The sequence below is a fragment of the Pinus tabuliformis genome, chromosome 8 (genome assembly GCF_031772625.1).
Source record: "Pinus tabuliformis cultivar Carrire ecotype Pingquan chromosome 8, CPIR1, whole genome shotgun sequence".
NCBI lineage: Eukaryota > Viridiplantae > Streptophyta > Pinopsida > Pinales > Pinaceae > Pinus > Pinus tabuliformis.
Window position 1 is genome coordinate 1,001,516,773 of NC_142294.1, and position 17,154 is coordinate 1,001,533,926.

General features: G+C 37.9%; 1 protein-coding gene across 1 annotated transcript in view; it reads left to right on the forward strand.

Annotated features, from left to right (window-relative positions):
• LOC149238768 (Pentatricopeptide repeat (PPR) superfamily protein) overlaps nucleotides 1-17,154 on the forward strand; it is a 406,793-nt gene that overhangs the window by 182,692 nt on the left and 206,947 nt on the right. Inside the window, exons 6-7 of the mRNA XM_089373188.1 lie at nucleotides 5,434-5,551; nucleotides 5,669-5,872. Of these exons, the coding sequence (XP_089229314.1) occupies nucleotides 5,434-5,551; nucleotides 5,669-5,872 (322 nt within the window). The remainder of the gene's footprint in view (nucleotides 1-5,433; nucleotides 5,552-5,668; nucleotides 5,873-17,154) is intronic.

Consider the following 17,154-nt stretch of genomic DNA (forward strand, 5'->3'; position numbering starts at 1 on the left):
TAAACAATTATCATAGAAAGAGAAATCATCCTAACTACTACCCTTTAGATTTCTCAACATGGTATGAGAGCCAAGTTGGCTAAGGGCATAATGAAGATCTCTACTACATTGAAGAAGTTCTGAAAGAAATGTACAAAGGTAGCAAGTCATCTCAAGAAGGACATCAAGGGGATCTCTTATTTTCTCCTAAGAAGGAAGTGACCAAGACATCTACAAAGGATGAAGGACTATTCTCAGCACTCACTGGCACATTCCAAGATGAAAATATCTGGGTAATCGACAGTGGAGCATCAAGGCATATGACGGGTGAACACAAGCAACTAAAGACATTATCAAAATAAAAATTCTCTTACTTCGTAGAGCTTGGTGACAATAAAAGCTACCCTGTGAGAGTAATTGGATTAACTTCACTTGAGTTGGAGAATGAAGGAAATATTCATCTCCAACAATATCCTGTTTGTTCAAGGTTTGCACAAGAATTTACTTATCATTTCATGTCTTGAAGATAAGGGTTATAGAATTGTTTTCACAGATGGAAAGGTTGTAGTATGGGGTAAAAAATCAAGCATAGAAGATGCAAGGATGATTGGGATCCGTGAAGGAAGACTTTACGGATTGTTAACTCCCCTCGTTCAAGCTTTGGTTCACATTGCAGTTAGCTATTAAAATTGGAAACTAGGGCCAAACTCCATGTGGGTCTTCTTATTTATGGCAGCTGATATTTTTCTTGGATTCCTCTTGTCGAGAGGTGTAGGATTGATCTAAAGATCATTCAATTCGATATGTTTTCATGGAGATATGAATTTATTTGTGCTATGTGACAATTCGTCAAAGTTGGCCAGCAATTAAATTACCCCAACCTATCCTCAACGTTTTATTATAAATAGAAGAGGACTTCAAGTCATTTTGCACACACACATCTCTTGTGATCTCTATTCATTTGTTTGGGTTTTGGTGAAAGAGAGATCTAGAGGGAGTGCCCTAGCCACAGTCATGGAGGAGTCTTATATGCTGTCCTAAAGGATGCTCTTCTATGCAGTAAGGAGAGGCTTCAATACGCTGTCCAAGGGAGCTTCTATTCACAGTGAAAAGAAGCTCTAAAAGAGCCCTAGCCGCAGTCTTAAAAGGGAGGGATCTAGCCTTACCCTAGCCGCAGTCCTAAAACGGAGGGATCTAGCCTTACCCTAGCCGCAGTAAGGAAGAGTCATAGCCGCAGTTGGAGAGGCCCTAATCAGCAGCAAATGAAGGCCTAAAGCCGCAGTCTCAAGAGGCTTCTATCTAGCCCTAACTGCAGTGAAGGAGGCCTATTCTCAGCTGAAGGAGAAGCCCTCATATGCAGCCCTATAGACACAGTTGAAGGAGGATCCTTATGCGCTGTATAGAGGAGGCTTATCCGATATCTTAGAAGGCCCTAGACGCAGTCCAAACAAGTGTCCTAGCTGCTGTTCAAGTGTGCCCTAGATGCAGTTGAATGTAGACCCTAGCACTGTACAGAGAAGGGTTTAAGAAGCAGAAAGGAAGACTCCTATACGGTGGCAGGAAAGGCCTTATACACTGATGCCCTAGTCACTGTTTATGAAGCCCTTCCTCAGCAGCAAGAAGACACTTAACACAGCAAGAAGGAGAGCCTTAGCAGTTGTTATAAAGCCTAGTCTAGGCCGCAGTCAAGGAGGCATCATATGCAGGCCTAAACCGAAGCAAGAAAAGCATGTTAGGGTCTCCACCTACAGCCAGCAAGATAGCCCTTAAACGCAGCAAGAAAGTGACTTATCAGAGCGTTGAAATGCATGTATAAACAAGCGTGTTTGCTGTAGGTAAAGGAAGCTGGTATGAGCATGCCTTAAGGACTGTCTGCTAAATTGATAAGTCACTGTTATGCATTGAAGGAATGCATTGAAGTCTACTCCTTTGTGTTGCTGCGTTAATGATGATTATGTAACTGTTTTAAGGACGTTTGCTTCAGAGTTGCTATGTGCTAGGCCATAGGCCATAGCATCATAGCAAAGGGGTTTCTTAGAGCTGCTCTGTTGGACTGTTTGGAGGAAGTTTAGGTCTGCCTCAGGTGTCTTCATCACATCTGCAACTTCTCACAGTCATGGGAGTTTAGGGCTGCATATTGTGCCCTAACCAGAATTGCTGGAGCAGCTAGCAATTGGAGTAATGTTGCACCAGGACATGCTGCAGTACTCTTCATGATTGAAGACTGTCATAATGATGTACTTTCTACTGCTGTCATAAAATCTCAGATTTGTGTATTTGTACTATCTCTCTCTCTGCTGAACTATTAAAGAATATAAGAAGAATTGATCAAGAGTTTCCCCACATTGGGGTTTGTCCCTGGCTGGAGCCACATCTTGTGTCCTCTTGTCTTGGCTTGTCTTCTGCTGTTTATGTTTATGTTCTATGTGCACTTTACTATCATGTTGATGTGATTGCTAATCTGAGATTGATGTTGAGCTAATATGAAAAAAATTGAAGGAAATTGCTCTAAGCATAGAACATACCAAAATTTAACATGGAATTAGAGCTGAGGTGAAGACAAAGCCCAAGCAAGAGTGAAAGAGCAATCACCGAAGACAGTTGGACAAGGTCAAAGGCTCAATGGGTTCCTCATCCCACTTCCCGGCTGAATTGGAAGAGCAAGAAGTGGTGGATTACATGAAGGGTAAAATCCCTGAGCCTCCATCAAATGCACCGGCCACTCCAAAGATCAAATACACCAAGGGTGAAGTCGAAGTTAAAAATGTAAAGGGGAGATTTAAGCCAGTCAATTGACCGGTGCAAATATCCTGCTAGTCAATACTTTTTGCATCAAAAGTCTTTCAACCATTCAAAGTGTCTTAGAAATTATTAGCAAGCATGCAATTGAAGAAGAGGTGCCTGAAACTTCCTACTTTGTGATCAAACCCACAGTATAACTTTCTGGTATTATACCCCAAAATTTCTTGACTAGTTTTGAACTTGTTCAAAAATATTGACCATCAAAAGAAAGGAGAATAAATTTTTTTGCCCTAAATAGTTGGCATAATTTTTCTTAAGCCTATCCCTCCAAACTCTGTACCAGTTAAAATTCCCCAATAAGTTGTTTACTCTCCACATCCATTAGTTTATTAACCAGAAGATCAGAGATGGAAGAGACAGATTGCAATGGATTAAATTATTATGACACACAATATGATATATCTGCAGAGATTTATATAGAATCCCAGCTGAATTTCTGTACTCAACAAACGTTTTGGACTATGAAGCTGAGTCCATCATCAGGAGAAAGAAATATCAAGGGAAAATGAAAAAATGGCGATCCATAAATACACTTAAAGCCATGATAACCAGCTGAGGCTGGCTGGCTTTGGCTTGATTACTAATGATCTAGTAATTAGTTATCACGAAGAGTGACCACAGACTGTGACTAATTGTTAGTTATCGTTAATTTATTCTTAAGGGTGAAATTGTAGCAAAATGATTCCGAAAATCTCTTGGAAAATGCAATCCTTGTATTGAGCATGAAAAATTAAAAGTTAGACTACCATTTATATATGCTATTTAGATGAAAAATGAAATTCACTTCTTCCCAAGATAGTAATGTTAAACCTATCCATCGAAAATGCTGTGCCCATCAATTCTCCCCAAAAGTAGTTTAGTAACTAGCTTACCTACATACACTAGTTTATAAATGGGGAGATTAGAGATATAGCAGATGGTTTGCTACAACATATTAATCCTGTTAGTACAGCCAATCTGATCCCATTTATTTTTCCATAACTCAAACCTTGAACTTGAGAGCACCAACAGTTAACAGTTTAAGAAACTACCATAAAAGTCTTTGTATTTGTGTCGTTCAGACGAAAAGTAAATTTCAGTTCCTCCTAAGATAACCAAGCATCATTTAAAATGGAGCAAAGATGAGCAAAGTCTCCAACACACCTTTTTGTATCATTTGAAAGTAGAATTTTTTTTCTAATTTTGATCAGGGTGGAACTATCATCAGTAAATACCACAATTCTACCTGATGTGTCTTGCAAAACCACATGGTTTGGTCATTTGTATTGAATATAGGAGTTGTGACAAACTGCTTGGAAAGGAGACCAACATTTTTATGTAGATTTGTAAATGGAGAACCTTCAACTTCAACCCCACGGTATTGACATAAAAGGTCAACTAAGGAACACCTTTCCATCTGCTGTTCTTTCTTGGGAACCCCCTTTTTATAATTTATCTGACCAAGATGATATTTTAATGGATCAGTCTCATTTTCCCTGAAACATGTTCTTGACATTAATGCTATATATAGTAGCATGTAAATTGCAGCCACTTGACCATTCTAGCCTTGTTAAATTGAGCCAAACTATTCTTGTAAAGTTCTACTGCGTTCTTTGCCAAGCAATAAGGGTCAGCATGGCTGAAGGAAAGGTCCTGATAGACTGTATATGTCCTCTTTTGGTTCAGCTGCCAACTACTGCGGTATATCTAGGGAAGCTAAACCACATGTTCAACACTGTCATCTCCCTCAATGGACACACTGGATAGTGGCATAAATCTCTATGCCCTGGTATTCAATGTTTTGTTACGTGAATACAGTTAGACAACTACTTTTGAAGGTCAGCATAATTTACAAGCATTTTTGTGATTCAATAATGTTATCGCTTCAATAATGAATCAGAAACCATGGAAATTCTGTTTGCCTGTACAAGGAAAGGTTTCTGTACATCTTTTCAATTAGAGACTGGATAGGGTTTTGAGGAGTGCCAGTTTATTGTTAAGAAATGATGAATGTCCACATACAGGGATTTAGAGAATTGCATGCAAATAGGTCTTTTGTCCAGCCTCAAAAATGTAATGAAGGAACTCAACCCATCAACAATGGAGAGTGGGCATATCTGAAGTTTTCCTTCGGATGAGTCTACTACATACTGAAACAAATTTAGAGATTTTCTGTTCAAGCTGTAGATGTTAAAATTACCTGTATGACTGGGACCAATTCGCTCACAACTTTTTTGAGATTGATTCCAGTAAAGGTATTTCTGTAGTTTCCATGAACACTTATATACAGAGGTGATTTTACGAGTTTTGCCTCATCTGCAACCTCACTGCATGCTTATAGTTGCATGCGCCAGGACAATGGAACATAAATCTTAATAGATATGTAACTGAGTCTAACCATTTTGATTCTTTGGAGCAGAGCTTCGACATTGATTGTAGTGTAGTTTAGTTAGTGTCCTTGTGAGCTGGAAAAATCCGTTTGGATGTTTATTCTGTTTGGCCTTTAATATTACTACAAGTTCTTGGGAACTCTAGCTGAGTGAATATCTCCTTATCATTATGCAATAAGATGATCAGATTAATGAACAAATTTATTCAATGAAAGTAAATGTTCTATGGAGTCCAATATAAGCGAAGATTCTCATAATCATCTTACGTGTGAATTTGTTACAGGTATGCAATTGTCCGTGATATGACTGCTGCCGGTCTTGGTTTGAATAAGTACTGTTATGCTGGTCTAATAACTGCATTCAAGAACAGGGAACCTGTAACAGAAGAGACCACATCTAAGGTGATCCTATTTCCTTGGATGTTGAGAGATAAGGCACTTTTCCTTCGTAGGTTGTTTTATCAAAATGATTTTTTATACACCCTTCTAACTTTTATATTTGTCAATGCATTTGGTAAGATTATTGAACTAGTGAAGCAGTCAAAAGGTTGGTCATCTGTGGAGGCGTCCAGTGGCAGCGGAGATTCTGGAATGTTTGGTGTGACCGAGGAAGAACTCTACAACATTCCTACTGCTGAGATTGTACGGCGAAATTACTTTAATAGACAATTAACTGTTTATCATACTGCTCTTCATGCTTGTGCTGATCTGGGAAGTAAAGAGGTATGCCATCTTTTTCCTAGAATGTTTATGTGGTGGGGGGAGTTGTTGAGACAAATATATGAAGTGTCTTGATTAAATGCCATCCATTTTGGTACTAGGCTAGTGTGGAATGTAACCAACTTATACAATTGACATTCTGATAAAATGCCCACGGAGAATAGAATATTTAGAATATGTGACACACAAAATAAAAGATGAGTAACACATAATTCCGAGGTATTCTATGCCTTGCTTGCAATAAAATTTGGTGCAAATTCTACGTACATGATAGAACTTTTATGCAGCCACATTGTGGGCTAAAAATATCATATAATTGGGACCTGATACTACTAGATCATGCAAACGTTTGAAGATAATGGAGCATTGTGACACATTGATGCGTATCCTTCATTATGGTGACTTGTGATGCATGTTCACATTCTCCAAGAGCTATTTGCATATTTGGAGGCATGATCATCTTCATGGGCACCTTTCACATCTCTTGAGACAAGTTCTACATATTTGGAGGCATTATTTGGAATGTTGGCAATCTGGCATGGCTGTTTAATGGAATTCTCCTCATCTAATGAGGACTTGTGGCATATTAGAACCATTATAAGGATGATTGAACTGAAATTAGGGAGCCATCCAGCTATTCTGGGGTATATTCATTTTATAAAGTTATAATTTATTGAGGTTGTTCATCATGTTGGCACATCTATTCATTAAAATATTATTGCGGGAAGGCTTGAAGCCATAGCATGGGAAGTGGCCTTGTTACACACCCTTATGTATGATCCTTGGGAGAATTTTTTTCTCCTATGTCATAGTTTACTAGCTACCAGCTTCATGACAATCCACAGATGGCCGACCTCAGATGCCTCACATCCAGTCTCCGGTTATTGCTTTCTTTCATCTAGCCTTCTCATCCGATGATGGTGTGTCATCTATTGTGAGGTACATTAACCATTTTCGTATTCAAGTTCTTTTGTTTAATGTTTAATGGCATGTATGGATCACAGGTTGAATTGGATGATAGACTGCTATTGGTTGTACACGTGTTCCCTTGCTTCTTTGTGGTGGTTATCACTTGCCCCTAGTTCAATGTGACCTTCCATGAGGCCTTTTTTTCATTTCCTAGGAGGGGCACAAATAGGGGGCTTTGATGATGGTAGCATTCCATGATATCCATACTTAACATGTTTCATTATTCCTTGTTTTCGTTGTCTTATCTTTTGATTGGTTTTTGTTAGTTGCTTGTGCTGGACAATGTTTTACAACTCGGACTCGGACTCGGACTCGGCCGAGGATCGACTCCGACTCGGACTCCGACTCGGTAATGACTCGGCTGGCTCGATTTCAATGACTCGGTCGTTGTAAAAAATACATTAAATATTTATTTTTTTTATAAAAAAACATAATTTTAAATATTTTAAACATAATTTTAAAGATTTTCATTCAAGTTTCCAAATACACAACATTATAATATACATGGAAGACAACATATGATCAAAGTAGGCTCATGAACCAATCCATTATATCAAAATGGTACGGTGGTACCCAATGGCAATAGTAAATACATAGTCAACTGTAGTCTGTCATACATGATCAAAGACTCAAGAGTCAAAACAAAATACAAATAACCAAGGAGGCTAGTAGCTACTGCCAGAGGAGCCAAGATCATCTCGACCAATCTCTGGATCATCATCATCAGAGTCAGACAAGGGGCCCCATCAATGACCAGTACTGGCTACTGCTAGAGTTGCCAACATCATCTAGCTCAGTGTTACTTGGGAGCAGGACGGAAGTGGGGAGCGAGAGCGAAAACGGGAGCAGAAGCGACATTTTCAGAAGCTCCAGGTTTGAGAGCGAATCCCAGAGGAGTTCAACAACCAATGTCACTAACATCAAGGTACACAGAGGGATTGGTGCTCTTGATTAAATACGAGTTCCATACCCTAATACATGACAAAATTCAATGGAAACATTGCAATCCTCCAATCCTAAAACCCTGAAAAAATGATAAGTCTGCTGGATTTTGAATGAAATCTAAAATTCTACTTTCTCCATATGAAATCCAATGAGGCTGGAACCACTCTTAAACATCCTGAGTCATTTCATGGTAATGTTAAAAATTTAAGTAAAAGGATGAAAATGAAGATTAAGGAGAATGTCACTTTTACTTTAAGAATTTAACATTACCATGAAATTTGAACATCATATCAATACTAGGAGAGGGGAATGGACCCCAAATAGCACTTAACCAATTTAGAAAACACCTTGGAGTCCCCAACAATCAGCCAAATGTTAAAAAATAAAAAAAAAATAGAAAAATCGTTGTTTCTTTGGGTGACTGGCTGAATTTAATGACTCGGCCGAGTAGATGTGCAAAACGGCCGGGTTGACCGAGTCATGACTGACTCGGCCGAGTCATGCAATAACTCGGCCGAGTCAGTCATGACTCGGCCTCCCGGACTGGTTTTCCTACCGGGTCACTCCTCAAGGCTTCAACTCGGTTCGACTCGGCCGTTTCGGTTTCGAAACGGTCGGTTTGTAAAACAATGGTGCTGGACCATTGTTGACCTTGTCCTATGAGAAGAAGGGGTTGTATATACCTGAGGTTGATGGAGTTGTAGAGAGAAAGTGAGAATATGAGCCAAATGCTAAGATGCAAAAGGATGGCAAGGGGCATAAGGCAAGTATAGCTTGTGCTCTACCCCCTCTTATATTGGCAGTTGTCCTGAGAGTATCCATGCATATCATATCTATCAAAGTAAAAGGATCTATCTATGGACTTTCAAACCCTAATGAAGCGATCTAAATTACACAACTTAGGTTCGAGTTTGGGTGTGGCAATGATTAGGTTCAGTTTAATTCTGAATTTTTCGATGAGGTTCGGATGAAGTTTGCCATTAGGTTTGTCTATATACATTTTCTATATATATATTATACAATGAAATTTAAAATGATATATAGCGTAGAATAGTAGGAAATCAACATCAATAAACATAAAAAAATGTTATCATGGGTTTGGAAACTACAAGTATAAATTACAAACTTGAGTTGTGACATGAGCTTGAACTTTGGACTTGGTCAATGGCCATGAAGTTTGATGACATTTGCCAAACCTCAAAATTTCTTTTAGGTTCTCCGAATTTTGAACCTCAATGTTGAAGTTCGGGGAACTTTGTGACGTAGGAAGTGATATACTGTCCATTAGAAGAGAAGGAGGTTATTCCATTATTATATGGTAATCACATTAAAGGAAATTTCAGCCTAAAAGTGGCCTCCTAAGGAAAAATCAAGAAATTAATAAAAAATACCATGTAGACATTTTTTTAAAATTATTTTAATTTTATCTATGTTCCACAATATTTATTAGCATCCGATTATTAATTTTTTTTTAATATACTATTTTTTATTTTTATAGAATTCCCTCGATATATGGCACTTTTATTAAAATAAATGTATATATATATTTTATATTTAAATTTAATTGTCTTTATTTATATTTTTATATTTTACTGTCTATATATTTTATATTTTACTATTTTTTTGGTGATTTTTTATGATATTGTCTACTGAGGCCACGATTTTGCCCAAAATATATTTTTTGGCTGGAATCTTGTAATTTGTCGTTTATGGAATACATTTTTTACCTATTTGAACTATTTTATATTTAACTATATATTTTATATTTTTGATGGGAATCTGGTAATTTGTCCTTTCTGGAATACGTTTTTTAACTATTTAAGTATTTTATATTTAACTATATTTAACTATTTAACTATATATTTTATATTTTTGGCTAGAATCCAATAATTTCTCTTTTCTGGAATACATTTTTTTAACTATTTAACTATTTTATATTTAGCTATTTTTTGTGTTTATTTTATTTTTTTTTAACTATTTTATATTTAACTTAATTATATTTTATTTTAGCTATTTAAATATTTTATATTTAACTATTTCTAGTTTTTTGGTTTTTTTTTGGGGTGTGGTTATGAATGTCAAATGGGCTTGCATTTTTAATTTATATTTTTTCACTAATATCAATATTTACGTTGCATTAATAACTTTTTTGACATTCTAATTCATGTGGGTAAGGTAGGTAAATAATATTAATAAAATATTTTACGGATACTCAAATTAATAATAAAATATTTCACCGATACCCAAATTAATAATAAAATATTTCAAGGGTACCCAAACTAATAATAAAATATTTCACTGATACCCAAATTAATAATAAAATATTTCAAGGGTACCCAAATTAATAAATTAAATAGTTTAAAACTATTTAAGACATGTACCTATTTTAAATTTAAAGGATTTTGATTGTTTGACATATTATGACATGGAAATTACGTGAAAATCTCATGGGCACTTTTAGGATGAAATTTCCTCTAATGATCAACCTATCTAAAGAAAAGTAAAAGAAAATATGGAGGCTTGGAAAAACAAAGGCATGGAAGGTAACTTAGGCATTGCTAGGCATGCCCTCTACAAAGGTGCTCATGGAAAAATAGGTCGATATAACCTAGCATAAGACTATGACTCTACTCGTAAAGTAAACCCCATATCATAACATTGATCCTTCCTTGCAACTCGATCTTTGTGTCTTCTTGATACTTTAGCACCTTAGCTTCGATACCATGTTGAGAAATCTAGGGCATCAATGGTTAAGTGATTTCTCTGCTTATGATAACTGCTTGTGATAGTCTTTTGAATCTTAATTAGAAATCTTCTCCTTTCTTGTACTTATTATTGTGTTATTTTCATCAAGACAATTACCATTTCGTGAACACAATAGAGAGATGAGACACAATATATAGGCTTGTTAGCTAGGGCCAAAACCTCTCACTCTTTGAGAGGAAAACCCAGACGAAACTCTTCTTCCAGATCTTCAATTGATGAACACCAAGACCATGACAATGACCCTTGACACTAGAGTCCTCCCAAGACCAAGTCACTAGCCTCCAACACTTGCCCTTCTTCTTCGTGCTCTTCTCAACTTCCTTTAGAATCTCGGTCTTCCTCTTCTCAACTACCTTGAGGATCTCGGTCTCCTTGAGAATCTCGGTTTCCTTGAGGTCTCAAGAGAGAGACCTAATGTACTTCTTCTTGGCCCTTTCTAGCAAGGTCCTCTTCTCGACTTATGATCACTTTGATGCAGCTGCAAACACTTCGACCTACTTTTGGTGCCTTTGTATCTTCTGCCTTCGCATATGGGAGGATGTAATACCCAGAACAATTCACAAATTAACTTCGCTTCTCTTCCTTTTTGTCTTGCTAAGATAGAGGCTTCTTGTCATATGTTTTTCACACTTCCTTGTAGACTTGCTTGACCGAATGACATGCTTTCAAGTGAGGCCGAGTACTTGTATATATACATGTTTGCCCATGTCCTTTAGGCCGACATGATCTCAGGAATAGGCCGACTTTACCTTGGAGAGAAGCCAACTTCATCTTCTTGATTCTTCCTTCGTTGTAGGCCGATTTCATGAGGGCTAGTGACAAGGTCTTGGAGGATGACTTTACATAGACAAGTGTGACTCTTTACAATGTGTAACATGTCTTCATTACATGACAATGACTCTTTATACTTTTATGACTTAGATGAAAAAAGTCCTAAGATCTCTCAATGGTAGCCTATACTAAAAATAAAATTTCTTGCTCACAAAACCCATGATGCAAGCATTACAATAATTTTTTTTTTCTTCTTTACATCTCTTACATAAAATCCTATTTACATGTCATTATGAAGACCGAACCTAATTACACTTTACAACATAATGAAGCCTTCCTTCGAAGAAGTCCAAAACCCTTGGATTGATCCACCTACAAGTAAGATCAAACAAGTAGAAGGAACCTTAATCACTTGTCTCCATGTAGCATATGTTGTAAAACCACCTACAAGCTGATTTTCCCTTGTAGGACTTTTGTCAAACACTTAGCCAAACTTTGAGCCCTGTCTCCAATAAAAGTTTCCAAAATAATGCATTTAAACTTAGACACATGCAATATGATTTTTATGTATAGAAATACAAATGACTAGAATCTGAATTGAGGCAACGGAAAATAATAGTAGGCAACCACACATTTGACATAGAAATTTTGGGCAATGCCCCTGGAAAAACCCCGAAGGGAAAACCAGTGAGAAGAGGAATTTATTATTGAGCTCACAGAAAATTTCTGAGTTTACAACAGGTGAAATTTCCAGCAATACAAAGTTGTACTTATCTCGTAAATCATGCCAAACAGTGCTTGAATTTTCCATTGCTGAACATACCTCGATTCTTGTGCTCTATGGCCTAGATTTGCTGTTGTATGACTTGCTATAAATGTAGCTGAACAAACCTTGAAATTCATGTTGTACTTGCCTCAAATTTCATGCCAAATATTTTTGTTACTTCACTCGAAAATCGTGCCCAAATGTAGCCTAGAAAGTCGTGCCATTGTTGCCTTGATTTTTGTGTAGAGATAACCTATATGGGACAACTATAAATGCATTGATTTCTATGTTGTTCTTTGGCTAGAAAGTCATGTCCATACTTAGCTATAAGACTTGCTTAATGGATGAAAACTTTTCCTAGAAATGCATGCCCAATCTGGAGACTTCTCTCCTTGGGATCCGTGACATTCTTCCCCTTGCAATAACTACCCTATTTTTCTCCTCAACTCCTCTTCCTCTCTTCTCAAAAAGTGTGCCTCTTCACTGCCCCTTCTTTTATTTCTCTTTAATGACCAAAATCCCTAACCCTATATATCAATGGCTGAGATTAAATCTCACCATTTCAAGATCAGGTCATGACTTAATGTCATATTGGGCCCACTTAAATCACTTAAGTGATCCAACTTTATAAAGTTTTACTCACTTTATAAAAAGTCACTTTTTAGTTGTAATGTCCCAAATGAGAATTTGAACAGTAGACATGAGAAATAAACTTGAACATCAAAATAAACGTAAATAGACACACATCCAACAAATAATACACAAATAGATGGTGATAAAATCACTAAGCCATTTTATTAATCGACTGAAAGAGTACATCAACAAAAAGATGCCAAGCAAGCGGAGCAAAACCGAGAAAAAGATCTCTAACCCAACTGATGAATGACTCTGTCAATGATGTAGATTGCTTGAAGAGAAGACTGTTGCAAATTTGCTATGACAAAACTGCTCTCTCCAAACTCCATTGAAGCATTGCGAATTTTCTGAGTGAAATCTCCTCGAGAGTGCTGGGTTTTCGTCCAACACCCACTAGCACCCTTGAGGGTTTCCGTTGTGGGGCTACCAATGAAGTAGAGAACTGGGTTCTCAACCTCTCATATAAGAATTAATATCAAATCAAAGATGTCCTCCAATTGCCGCCTCTTCTTTTATAGATTTGATGGACTCTTATTTTATTATTATTTTAATCATGGAGCACATTGCCCTCTTTTATTTCAATTAAAATATTCTTTTTAATGCGGAAAAATAGTATAATGGCCACCATGTCTTCTCAAATCGCTGAAACTCACATCTAACCATCCCATCCTATAGATATTCTCGTTTCAGTTCCAATGAGCTATTACACTAAGGCATTTTGGCAAGTATTCCTCCCAGAATGCCACCTTAAGCGTAATTAGTTGAGTCAGGCCCAATAATAACTCTATTTTTTGAAAGTTGCCAGAATGCATCGGAACGAAAGGAAAATTGTACGAATGATGGAATATCCCAAGTGGATGCCATCGAACCTGTGACCTGTCTGCCCCCAACTCTGAAAATTCATCCTAACCATGTCATAAGGAACCCCAAAAGAAGTAACATTACAAATCCTCCTGCCCCAAGATTGATTGCGCTCAAGTAATCCAAACTCGTGGACCAATCTGGTGGCCAAATGCAACTGAGAGACAATGCTCGGATCCCATACGAACCACTGGGTGATGCTCTACCTCTGTGTCAATGCCCAGATCCCAAACTGATCTTTGACTGTACAAGTCATAAACCAATCCTCCTGGATACCAATGCCACCATGGCCAATCATCACCCAAGTCTCATGGCTCAGACTGTGCTCTGTCTCCAGATATCGCTGCTGCTTCATAAAGCGAATACCAACTCATCAACTCTCTCTAATCCCATCTCTGGCATAGGTCGAGGTCAATCCCACTCTATTGATGCTGGGTTAGTGCTACTGAAATACTGATGAATTGTTGGTCCACATCCCACTGCCCATTGAAACACGTAGTAACCCTCTCATCTAAGCACCCCTCCTGTACTCTGCCCTGGAGTAAGGTTGATACTCCATAAAAAGGATACCAACTCATGATCCCTCGCCAATCCAATGCATGGACACCTGTGTAAGGAACTAGTCTACTAGGTTGATATGGGTCCTTGCTCAACTGACGATGCTCTATTTGGTCAATCAACCAAATCTGTCTACAGAAACCTTCCCCTCTCACTATAATAGGCAAAAGTGGGGTAGATGTGTTACAAGCCCTGTCCATGTACTCCTGGTGAGGGTTGCGTCTTGGAAATACTACAACTCTACTGGCTGCCACTGCACCTATTTGCACCGCATCAATGTGTAGGCCCAAAGATGGATGCACCACCATCTGCAAAAAATCCTCCTTCTAATCGGAAACTCTACGCTCCTGCTCTCTGCTAGCGTCCTGCAAAACTACCCTGTTAGCCTCCAACACCTCCAAAGGACAAGTGTTTGAAAATACTGCCACCCTACTAGGTGTCTATATATCTATCTACTCCTCATCAATGGCTGACCCTAAGCGTGGCTGCTCATCCTTCTCCATCACACGCTCAATATGAACCTCCCACTGGCTTGCCCCAAAAGGCTCATCAGGGATACTGTGCACATCATCCTCCTCGACCGATTCATGCTCCACCATATGCTGCTCATGCTGAATCATCACTGGTGGCTCATCATCTTGAATGTGTCCCATAGGGTCCACTGATTGCTCACCATACACACCTGAATATATATCTGGCCTGTTGTCAACAACTCCACATGACTCATGCTCCTCAAAGGAATCCTCGAATGAATCCATGGACTCGTCCAAAGAAGAATCCTCACCCTGAGAATCTGGAGCAGAAAACTTAAGATACGCAGAAATATATATATAAATATTTTATTAAAAAGATGGATAGACAGATGATGTCGATTACAAATGGGGTTCCTGGCTTATATACTGCCATGGACACCCTTTGGGGAAAGGGCATGATCTTATGATCTTGCCCTTTCGTCTAATTTAACTAAAAATTAAATAATAAACCTAAACTAACTAATTTTTACATAACATTGCCTTCCTCTCGAAAGAATGCTTTGTCCTCAAAGCATAAGTACGATGGATGTTGTTGAAAAATGATTCATTCTCCCAAGAAACGTCTTCTTCGGCAAGTCCTTCCACTTGATTATATATTCCAAGATGATCAAGGTCCCACACTTTAAAAGGTCTTGGATTAATCTCTCAATTTCCATTTTTCGGAGATGTGGATATCGGTATGGCTTGATGTTGATGGGGTCTGATCTTACCTTGACTTCTATTGTATGCTCAATTTCCTTATTAGGCGGCATCTTCATAGGTAGGTCTTGAAATACTTTTTCATGCTTCCGAATCATATCTTGTATCTCTGGTGACTCTTCTCTGGTCATATTTGCAGATAACATTTCTAACTGGTGACATTGTATTGCATAAGCAGGTGCTCTTCTTCGACTCAGCTTCATCATCTGAGATGATGATACAACTTGATTTTCGGGTGCTTGGAATCCGTGTAGTTTGTACTTCTGACCTCCCCATTTGAATTTTATAAATTGTACTTGATGGTTGGCAGCATAAGTACCTAAAGTTCGTAGCCATTGGATACCTAAGACTACATCTACTCCTCCTAACGGTACCGTGAAGAATGGAGACTCTAGATTAAAGTCTTGAATCTGCAAATTGACCTTATGGCATTTCCCTACCTTTTCAATCTTCTTACCATTAGCTACCATCACTTTCATGATTGGTAGGGGAAATGAAAAAATATTGAGTCTCCTTGCCAGTTGCATCTAAAAAATTGTGTGTGCTACCCGAGTCAATGAGAACCACTACGTTGTTCTTCTTTATGTGTCCTTTTAGCTTTAAAGTCTGAGGTTGTGATATACCTGTCATAGCTGATAATGACACTTGCGGAATACTTCCGTCATCTAATTCTGGTGAGAATTCTGGGGTGTCTTCTGTGTCTTCTATGTCATAATCTTCACTGTTTGAATCATTGGTTGCTTCACAATTATATAGGTTCTTTGGTTCTTTTCCTTTAGCACATCTATGTTTGGGGTCCCATTTCTCACCACAACGTTTACATTTACCCTCTTTTATCCTTTGCATTTCCACATTAGATTTTTCATCTTCACGACGATGTGGTGGAACATATCTTGTATTATTTGAGTCCACATACTGGGGTATCCTTCGTCTTGCATAGTTTTTTCTGTTTTTGACCAAAATATTGGTTCGGATTTCTTTTCGGCTGTTTTTGCTTTTCGTCTTGCTACTTCTATAGATGTAATGTCATGCATCTCAGGTTTTGCTTGTAAATGGGTTTTGAGTCCCGAGATGTATGACTGAATTATACGAGATTCTGATAACCCAGGTACTCGTGTTACTAAGGTCTCCCATTCTTGAGTGTATTCGTCCACACTTCCTTTTTGTCGTAACTTGATGAGTTTTGAAAAGAACTCTTCTTCTCTTACACCTTGGAATCTTTTAAAGCATGCATCTTTAAATTTTCTCCAGCTAATGACATGTGTTGTTTTTTTTCCACCACATATACCAGTTATATGCTTCTCCTTCCATTTTCATGGATGCATGCCTCAGCTTTTCGTCATCGTCATTGATGTCATATATGTTAAAGTATTCTTCTGCTTTATTTATCCATGCAACATTGTTTTTTTCGTTTCCATCGAATTTAGGCATCTCGACTTTTGCCCTTCGCTGGTATGTTGCTACTGGTTGAGCGAAAAAAGGGTGTTGATTGGTAAAGTTATCCCAGAGTTGCTTGTTTGTAAAGGCCGTGTTACTCGCTTCTTGGTGGGGTGTCGCTATTTTTTTGGGGATTCAAATTTTTCATGAGTCCGTTGACTTTGTTGAATCTGATAAGATGTGTTCTTGATTCTCTTCACCTTCTTTTAGTAGTTGTTTGGGTGTACAATTCGACCTTTTACACAGAATTTTCAGCATTGTTAAAACCTCTCTGATGCCTGCTTCTGTCTGAACATGGTAATTTTCCATCTTTATTTCTATTCGATTTGTCGTATCGTGAAGAT